Genomic DNA, 10,739 nt, shown 5'->3' with positions numbered 1-10,739 from the left:
TTGACAAATGTATAATGATGGAGTGCTCAGAATAGTTTTTGAATTAAGTTTTAATCATTTTTGAAATATTCAGATCTATTAAAGGGAAGAGCAAATTAAATTCTACAAGCTTTTTGGCCTAGTGCTGTTGAAATTGTAAGGGTCCTGAAAATAAGGGCTAAATTGTTAAATTATTTTCAGTCAGTGGTGGGACACTGAGCACATTTTCAGAATACTGACATTTAACAAGCTGACAGGTTTTTAACAATATACATTGTAGATTGTATGCACCATGAGCATAAATGGTTAATACACTAGTGGATGCTGATATTGCCACACCATGATAATACACCCACACAAGGAAGAAGCATAACCCTCTATAGGAAATTTAACCAAAAAACCTCGCCATCCTGTGTGCGTGTTTTATCCAGAAGTTTAAAACTGCAGTATATCAATAACTGCGTGTAAAATGTGCATTGAAGGTTTGTCATAAAATTAAAAATCCCACAGTGACACTTGCTGTGGTCAACCAGGAGATCTCATTATTTTCCCAATATCAATATTAAATGTTTTCCTCTTGGAAGGGCAAATACCTCACATAAACACAATATTTTAGTGGCAGGTTTATCTAACTAATACATATATGTTTATTGGCCGTGTTGAGTTAACTGCCCATCAAATGCATGATTAGCTTTGTGAAGATATATTATTCGACATACCTCTCAATACCAACAGTGTGTGCTCCAGAATAAACACGAAAATCACAGATGTGCGGATATAAAAGTCGGTTAGTCTATTGGTAATTTTTTCTTAATTTTTTTCTCCAAACCAGCTCCCTTTCATGTCTGAATATAACGTATGGGCAAGGTACTGGTGAGGATGAAATTCTACATCATTAATATTATGGATATTTTAAATGCAGTACAAAAAAGATCAACAATATGTTAGAACGCCCACGTATTCCACATGGGATAGGCACATTACGAGTGAATAAGGATCATGTACAGGACTATTACCACAGTGGATTAAGTTGGACACCAACAGTCAATAAAGCAAATATCATTCTCCTAATGTAAATTTATTCACATTTTTAAATAAATATCTCCATCATTAAAATTATTTTACACATCCTGGAATAAAAATATATTTATATATGTATAAAAAAACAAACAAAAAAAGCAACAAAACAAAGGGCTTCCTATACGTTAAAGAATGCATTTACACCTCAAATTTACAGTTAAAACAACAGCAGGAAACCTGTGATTATCAAAAAAGTAGCTGCCATAATTTTATGTGTTTAAAGCTGTGTTTGCTTTAATAATATTGTCTCTTGAGAAGACTTAACCGAATCCGAAGAGGTTACTCTTTCAGTGGCTTGTTGCTATGGCCTTGGTGCCCTTTCTGAATGTGAAATGGTTAACATAGCGCTGTTTGTCCTCAGTGCGGTATTTCAGGCCCTTCAAGTCTCCTTGAGCAGCATAGGAGGTGTAGCAAATACTCTAAACAAAACAAAATGACAACGGAAAAAAAAATAACAAGACGAAAAAAAGTCCACGCACTACTAAACACCAGCGTTCACGCCTGTTAAATCATGTGCATCGCTTTCTAAAACATTTTATACAAGTCAGTACTTAAGAGTCTTGAGTACAAAAATAGATTTCTTGTTTTTTTTTTTTTAGTATTTTATGCTTTCTGAAAAAATTATAAACAACTAAATATTAGGTATATTAATGTTCAGTAAAAAAACATTACAATGAATCTGTGAGGAGTCCGCCATTAATGTTGCTGCTGTTTGTGGTTTGTGTTTTTTTTTTTTTCTCCTGTCCATGGCTCAGTGCTCTCCCGAATAGCGGGTTCGTTTAGTCCTTCTGTTGAACGGATAGTTGATGAAATCGAAGGGTCTGTGCTCAGCAATGTGGTGTCCTTTGGGCATCCGTTTCATAAAGTGGACCTCCCGCTGGTGCTGGCGGGTCTTGGACCCTTTCCTGGGCCGGCCTTTGCGTGTGAATGCCATGTACCAGCCCTCGTACTTGGCGTTCTGCAGGGCTGTGTAGTTGTTCTCCAGGACGATCTCCGTGAAGATGCAGTCTTTCCCTTGTCCGTTTCTCTGCAAAACAGAGAGAGCACAGGAGATCAGTTTTAGTCTAAGAGGGCACTGAGAAAAAAAAACTGCTGGTGGAAAACATCAAACGCATCAGAAGAAACCTGCAAACAGTCAGGCACAGTTTGCTTAAAGAGATCTTCCCTGTAACCATGGAGCATATGCTGAACACATTATACTCAGAGATCAAGGTAGAGGGAAATGGATGCAGTAGCCAGTAGTCTTTTTTTCCCTTCAGTAAACACAAAAGCAAATCCGTCCTTAAAGATAAATTGTTTCTTGAGACATGGATTTGTTCTAAGTCAACAGCCTTAAGAGTGGGAAAAAATATGTTTTGTGATGCCTTATGGTAAAGGCTGTGCAATAATTCTGATGTGGCTAAATTCAGTAGAACTTTCACAGGGAAAGATATACTCCCTGTTCCCAGGTCCACCAATGTGTCAATCAGAGAAGACCGTCGAAAAGAGAACGTTGACATAGCGACAGGATTTCAGTATCAACAGACTCTCCACATAAGCGTGACCTCACAGTAGAAATATTCTACAACTTTGTATTGTCTATTCATCAGCTCTTGTACTCAGGATAATAGCAGCAGCAGTAACTCAGATATATCCATGTCAAATCAGGAAACGACAGTGTTTTTAAATGCAATGGTTTGCAACCACTGTGCGGTTTGCATTAAGCGACATCCATCTTTTTTTGGGGGGTGGTCTGACACAATGGATATTATTACAGATGGGAGGGATTTCAATCACTGACTTAGAAGAACAACCATTTTAACATGTGAGAGGGATACACAACAAGAATCACGCCACCCAAAAAAAACAAAAACTGTGGGTTCTCCGGCTCCTGGCTTTGCCAGCTCTGGGACACGTCACCGCCTTAACAAGCCAAACTAAGAGCGCAAACATATCTCCAACCACTTAACAAAATGGGCTGTTAAAAATAAACCGCACGTCCAGTGAGCGAAACACACATCTCAACCAAAAAAAACCTCCTTTTACAGGCTGTTCTGGGCAGCCAATGTGTCAGATAGAATAAGATCAGGGTCCCAGGCAGATGGTCCCCCTGGCAGGGTGCTGGGAGGAAGGGGCAGTATTTGCAGCCCAGTTTATTACCAGGCACAGCAAGAAAGAAGCACAAATCTACCCTTGGAACAAGAATGCCCAGTGAAAAAAGATGGAGGGATCCAAATCCCGACGCTCCATCACCCTTACAGCTACCTATAAACAATGATGAGCTTCTGTATGAAACAGACGCGAGAGACACAGTAGCAACTCCAATCACCACTGATAACATTAATGAATGTGGATGACACTATATTATAGATAATAGTGCACATTAATATTATTATAATGCTATGTTAGCATTGCATTCCTCTATGCTCTATGGCATTGCTCTTTATCTTTTTTCCTGTTCTGCAAATTATTATATTGAAGAAAATGTGGTATGAGATCACTTATGTGACATTTTTATGCAACATACTTGCTTGAGAATATTTTCCGCTTTTACATGTTGGAAAATACTGTACCTGCTGAAATGCAGTTGATACAAATACCATATGAAGGTAGTCCCAAAAAGATTTTACTTTCATTACTATCTTTGATATTGTTAATATCATTATAATAAAATACTACCGCAGTGGACACATGCCACCATTTTGAATATTGCCTTTTCATATGATCTCCAGTCACATGAGAATTTCTTGCTGGACTACCATACTGTTTTCAGGGATAAATCAGCAACACCTTTGTTGTAATGACGTAAATGCTTCACACAGCTGTAGTGATATACAACCCATATTTACCTTGCCAATCAGCTTCCCTCTCTTGTTCATACAGATGTAGTATCCTGTCTCCGCTCCTTTAATCCGAACCCGGCTTCCAAACGTATCCGTTTCCACTATGAGTTTGGCTGTGAAAACAACAGAAAACATAATCTTAAAGAGCTGAAATCAATCACCATGGCTACCCGGCTGAATTAAACCTTAGAGAAAGTAAAGTTTACAGATAATTTTGTGTAGTTTTAAATTCTCAGTTTTCATCTGCATCAGCAAATGCAGATGTACACATACACATGCACTCGCACACACACACACACACACACACACATGCATGAAACCTGTGGGGAATATTCCCGAGGATTTATGCAAGCTTAAATTCTTGCAAAATGATAAAAACATGTGTACCTCAGTTCTTTGAAAAAGAAAGAAGACATCCTGGAAGGCCTATTAACTTCTTTATAATTCTGTATCCATCTCACACATAAAAACCTACACTCATCTTCATCACAGATTACATTTGTGAAACAAAACCTTAACTATGAAATGTAATTATTACTGCATTCACAAATGCAGTGTCTCCAATGAATATGCATTCAACTTGTAACAACTTAATAAAAAAATGTGTTTGCCTCATTTTAATAAGAACTGGATTCTCAGTACTTGTTAGAAATTACAGCAACATAATTTTTAACTAACTGACATTTTAACACATTCATCTTTAGTCAAATGTCCAGCCTATTTCAAAACTAAAGTAAAAAAACACTCAAAAGCACTCATAACCATCTAGCATCTGCTAGGTGTTCGCTCTCATCATTGCAAAATGGCCATTAAGTAAACTTTCTTTAAATCACTGAATGAAAATACTGTGTTTCTTTGAGCGTCGAGGAATCACCCACTGATACATGGAAAGGCCAATCCAGATCCATGATACACTTAGCCTTCAAACGAGCTTTGTTCTAAAACAGTTCTTGAAAACAGTACCTGAACGCTATGCTATCAAATATCGCAATCCTAATTAATTTATCACTAGAATCTGATACAAACAGGAGGCCTCCAGAGTTACACCCTAGGTTTCCTTCATTTACAGGCCTTTTCCACTTTGTTTTGAAGAGAGAGAGAGGGGAGGAAAAAAAGCAGAAACTGAACTCTTGGACAGCCGGCCCGATTCCCGCCCCCTCGCTTGCTGCATTTGGAAAGAGCTGTCGCCGGGACAGAGGAGGTCAGGTAACCCGCTGGTCAGGCACCCGCTCCCAAACCCCGGAGCGACACTGTGGCCTGGGCCTGCGCCTCCAGCCCGCTGTAGCGCGACTCCCTCAAGTGACATGAACGCAACAGTTGCTCCAAACCAAGACCGGCCCTTTGGGGTCTGTCGTTTGTGAACCTTCACCACACTCTACTGCCCGAGTCAGACGCTGATGTTAAAACCAGTGAAAATCAAACTAAACAGTGGACCAGAGGCTGGGTGGCGATGAGCAGATGAGCCAGTCCTACCTACATACACAGGTGGGATGAATTCTTTTAATGCCCACCCCCCCTTCATAAATAGGGAAGCTCTGTGTTATGTTGGCACATCTCTCTGTGGATAGTCTCTTAGTACTCATATAATCACAAAGAGGTTGGAGTATATATCCATGCCTTTCAAGAATGCCAGAACGTCCAGAATGTCTTAAGTCTTGTGTGCATCTTGGTTACATGTAATTTACACAACCAAGGCAGTTATTATTTCACATTTACACCTCTATGAAATTGAAACCATAAAGCAAAGTATAAAGTTATAAAGAGCTGAAACTGATAAAAACAGCTCATTGTGTGCTGTAGACAAGTCGGCGGGAGAGGCTGGAAAAGATCTAGATGAAATTTTTTCCTAAGGATTATTCATATACGGAACACATTCCATGGGTGCAAATTACTTCAGTTTACACTCGCCAATTTTGTTATGCAAAGCTCTGGTGCAAAATGTTGTCTTTAAGACTTTTCCTCACATCTATCGAATGAAAATGAAAATGGGTTTAAATGGTTGCCACAGTTTGCTCTCTACTGATTCAGGTACAAAATAATTTGAAATAGGAAAGACGTGTGTAAAACGTAAGGCTACTGGTTAGACACATTTTTGTCCTAGAACTGGTCAGAGGAGTAGGGAAAGCTATTCAGGAAATGTTCAGAAGGTTGAAGTAAGATGAGTTCTAATGGTTCTTCCAGGCACAGGGGTCTCTCTAGAGATTCACATTCAGAACAATCTAGAATCCATTTTACATTTTTTGCACTCGGCAGCCTCTTCTCAACTTTACCAGCTGACCCCCGGGCCACCCTCTTATTCACACACACATACGCACACGCGTCATGTATTTCGCTATAAATGAAATAACTACGAAGCAATTTCTAATGAAGCAAAGACATTAAACGTGCAGTGCTTAATTTATAATTGTTTTGAATATATTACGATAAATCACTGACCTATGCACATCACTGATGTCAGTAATATTATACTATACCTTATACTTGTGAAAGTAACAAAATTAAAGGCAGTTTAAATAACACAAACTCTTCGTCTCACCACTCCCTTTCCGTTCACCATTTCCTCAACCCTTATTAATGCAATGCCCGTTATACTTTTTTCCTCAATTACTTTTTGTTACGTAATGTACACTGGTACACGCCAACAAAAGATGAAAAAAAAAACCACGGGTCTTACCGTGCACATCTCCATCTTCGGCCATGGCATTGATTTTCTTGTTTCCAAGAACTTGCACGTGTTTGCCGCTCGTTCTGCTGTAAAGCTGGTAGGTCCGAATTAGCCTACGGCTCACCCGGTCAGTCACTCTACTCTGCTCGCTCACATGCTGCGTAAAATTAGGCGGGGACTGAATGGTTACCTGTCAGAAATTAAACATGGCACAATCAATACACAATAATGGATTTGATGTTCCTTATTATTTATAGGACAAATGCAATATTGGACACAAGTGAGTCACAAGCATATTCAATGAACCGCAACGCCAGACTATATCACTTTGAAATCAAATGTTAAATATCCGTCTTGGAAACAGATCACTTTGAAATATAACAAATAATTACGAACTGCTATAGTTTAACACAAACATGAATAAATGTACATTAATGTAGAGTTTGTGCGATTAGTACACAACGCGCTAGGTGTTTGTTCGCCTAAAGTGTTTATTTTATGTAGTTGTCTTTGTCAAGAAACACGAGTAGCGGAAGGCGACTCTGTAGTTACAGCAGAACTCGTGTCATTTTGAAGACTGACTTTAAAAGCAGTTTCGGGATCAGTCATTGAAATCCTGGCCTACAGAATCATTCCTCCTTAACATTCCTCAGAGTTGTCGCTGGCAGCCTTCTGTCTGCTTGTGCCCTTGCATCTTCGACACGGAGCAATATGTTCGAGAAATACCTGCCAGTTCGTGACGAACGCTGCATATGGCGAGACCGCTGTCTGTACTCACTGTGATAGCCATCTGATATGACAAATTACGCCTTCTTCCACCCAGTTATACATTCTTTACGGGTTTGATTTCTGCTTTCCATTCATGTACAATAACTATATGATTAATCTATTCCGTTTCCATTATTTTGACAAACGGCCTATTGGTAAAACGTTAATTATGAGAAATTTTCACATGTATGAGAAAACCACATCTTTACATACACATAACTGAGGTGTTAGTAAATTGGAAGGCACTAATAAATTAATATAGCCAATGTATTGAAAACATTTTAAAGCATGCACATACCTGAGCATAGTAGCAAAACGCAAAGAAGTGAAGGAACCTGGAAAATAAAAAGGAAAACGTTCCTCAGTTGTTATTTGACATTTTACAGTGTGGAAAAAAAAACATTAATTACACCAGGGCAGGTCGAGTTCACCAGGAAATGTACTTACAGATAGCTTAATCTGGATGGCATCAGTCTCATTTTGATCGTAGCTGTTGTCCTTTCAGATGAAATGAAGTGACCCTCAGGAATTATACAGTACCAAATGCAGTGAATTCTTTTAAAAACAGCAGAGGAAGCGGGTCTGCTCAACTCATTTGATTTCTTTCCACTTCTTGGTTCGCTTCAGAATCCAATATTTTGGAAATCCAAAATCAGGAAAAAATAAAAATGAAAATAAAGAGGGGATAGCACCGACTCATCAAAATAATTCATCAAATGAATGTGTTTCAGTATAAGTTTTTAAAAAGTCCGTAAAATGAGGATCACCAGATATTACACGTCCTCGCGAACGACCGGGTCTGTCGTGCGATGACATAAAAATGCAACTATCCTTCTTGAGAACAAGTGTCAGATGATTTTTCCTCAATTATTAGCTACTTCTGAATCACGTACAGGGGAACGGACTCGGTACAACAACGAGACGTACATTTTAAACTTAGACGAACGCTCATAAAATTATTTTTTTTTAAGAAAATGAAGACTTCGCCAAATAAAAAGCAGGAATCCTCCGATGTCCACAGATATAGTTGCAGACAGATTAATGTAAATGCTTCTATATCAGTATATGTATTTGTACGCCGGTACATATAGTTCCCACGACACAGACATCCTTTGAGGCTGACTTCTAGACTTGATCTAATGATAAATTAGTTCGGACTTAGTGGATTCCCTTTGAGGCAGTCAGAAGGCGCTGAGTTCCACATCCCGTGCGGTGATAGCCATAGGGTGATGTTGCTTCGGTGAGCTGTGGCGCGATACTGACTTCTTTCCCCCTGTCCCTCCTCTACTCGCGTTGCCTGTCTCCAGTGTCAATCCCCAGTTCACGCTTGCACCCCTGGTTAAAATGGTATGATGTTCCTCGAGGAACAAGCCCCCTTTTCTTCAGAACAAAAGCGACCCCCCTCCCCCTACATATGATATATACCTCCACCTGGGGAAGAAAGTAAACACTTGCGGGAAAGCGGGAGGAGCTTCTCCAACGCGCAATGACGCCTCTTTTACAAAACTAAGTAAGAGTGGGTACGATATATTTGTTCGCGCTACACAGAGCAATGCATAGGTCAGTCTACATGTGTCCCCGTGGTAAGGTACTTTATAGAAGCAGATCTCAAAATCAAATGGGTAGTCCGGGAAAATATCTACCAGTCTACTGGCTGTTATATTCCTAAAACAGAAGCTTCAGCTCTCACTTTTTAATTTAATTACAAGTTGCACAGAAATTGCTGGATGTGCTTCTTAAGACCACCTGAGCATTATCTAGTTATTATTGCAAATGTGCATACATAATATTCTCCTTTCTTTCGGAATATATTTGTAAAAACAAATTTGGAAAGTTAATTTTAGCAGGATCTCAGTGCTGACAGAGGTGCGCGGATGAAATTGCGTTGCACGCCATGGAAATAACTGATTTGTGTATTGCCGGTGAAAAGTGTGAGACATATTAAACGGATTACAGACGATTAGCGATTTTAAAACAACTCCCCCCTCTTCTTTCCCCACCCAAGAATGACACATTATCCACTACTTAACCTGGCGGTTCTCGCCTCATTCTGTTCTCTTTAATGATTGCATATGATCTTGCTCACCAAAGCTTCAAATGAATTTCAGAGCAAAACTAAACGGCAAATAAAGTGACTCATGGGTTTACTGTTGTATATGCGGTACATGAAACATACAGGATTCCCCGAATGAGTTGGAAGGCCATCCATGTACACCCATGCAAGTGCACCCATGGTAGTTCATCACAGAGTATTTAAATACCAGCTACTACCGCTGTAATCTTTCCGTAGACCTACACAATGTTCAATATTGTATATCGTAAAAATAACGATGGGCGTAGCACTGACGCACATTTAAGAATGCGATGTTTGGAAAAGAAACACTAGAAACGACTAAATTTAATACACTGTTACATATAAATATCTAGTTAGATATTATCTTGTAGAATCATCATTACCTAGGCATCTTTGCAAACAGAAATTAAATCGCAATCGTGGTGGATTATAAACAAACGTAGCCTCCAGATTACCTCCTAGCAGTACCCTCTCCAACACAACGAAAAACCTTATCAAAGCCTAACCACGATTTATTCATCAGGAAAATTGGCAGCAGTTTATATCAAACCTCACTGCTCATATAAACTATGCTGAGATGGACAGGTTATTTTGAAAACGAGCCAATTTACCAAGATGTAAAGCAACAGGCTCATTCACAATCCACAGGAGTCCTCAAAGATGTCAACGGTCACTGCAACTGTAGGCCTATGCATTAACCCCCAGAAAATACTAATTTTATGATTTCCCCCATTTTAATAGGCAACCAGAAATGCAAACTAGAGGCCCGCACCACTTTCGCTATGTTTGACCATGACAAAATGTAGCATGAGTAAAATGCATTTTAGGTGGATTGTCCAGTATTGATTATGTGAAAGTTGCGGCACGTATATGCTTATTAAGAGGTTATTCAGCCCCATAGGTAATTAGTCCGCATTCAATTATTTATCAGGTCGACATCTTATCAGCCTCTTAAACGGGACAAAATAAGTTTGCTGCTTGCTGAGGTTTAAAACGTTCAGGACTCAGCGACAGAAAAATGCGAATATTTGGTATGTATAAACTGAATGCCTCTTTTCAAACTATTTTGCATGGTATGTCACACTTCTGAAACATTAAAAAATAACATGCCTATGTGTGTTTTCATAATAATCCAAATAATTGTAATTATGCCCTAATGTTTCCAGGAGATACGTAGAGCTGATCGAACGTTTTCGTGTTCTTTAATCGTAAAACTTCAAAATGCATGGGAAGTTTTCGAAAGTAGGCTTTCAAAACATATTATCAAACATACGATTTCCCACTTATGTTTATTCGGCTTTTTTAAAAAATACAGCTACACGAATAATAACTTTTTTCTTAATTCATAAAA

General features: G+C 39.0%; 1 protein-coding gene across 2 annotated transcripts; it reads right to left on the bottom strand.

Annotated features, from left to right (window-relative positions):
* Positions 1-1,261: 1,261 nt before the first annotated feature.
* On the bottom strand, positions 1,262-8,727 carry fgf8a (fibroblast growth factor 8a). 2 transcript variants are annotated; one of them, XM_036546658.1, is made up of 5 exons: positions 7,762-8,727; positions 7,613-7,649; positions 6,556-6,736; positions 3,888-3,994; positions 1,262-2,086 (listed from the first exon to the last, which is right to left on the bottom strand). In XM_036546658.1, the coding sequence occupies exons 1-5, from the start codon at positions 7,791-7,793 to the stop codon at positions 1,811-1,813; spliced, it is 633 nt and encodes a 210-aa protein (XP_036402551.1). In that variant the 5' UTR covers positions 7,794-8,727; the 3' UTR covers positions 1,262-1,810. The 2 variants fall into 2 exon arrangements, with proteins under 2 accessions (XP_036402551.1, XP_036402552.1); XM_036546659.1 differs by lacking the exons at positions 7,613-7,649; positions 7,762-8,727 and adding an exon at positions 7,129-7,248.
* Positions 8,728-10,739: the final 2,012 nt, after the last annotated feature.

This window comes from Megalops cyprinoides, chromosome 15 (assembly GCF_013368585.1).
Source record: "Megalops cyprinoides isolate fMegCyp1 chromosome 15, fMegCyp1.pri, whole genome shotgun sequence".
Taxonomy (NCBI): Eukaryota; Metazoa; Chordata; class Actinopteri; order Elopiformes; family Megalopidae; genus Megalops; species Megalops cyprinoides.
This window is presented reverse-complemented; position numbering and strand designations above follow the sequence as displayed.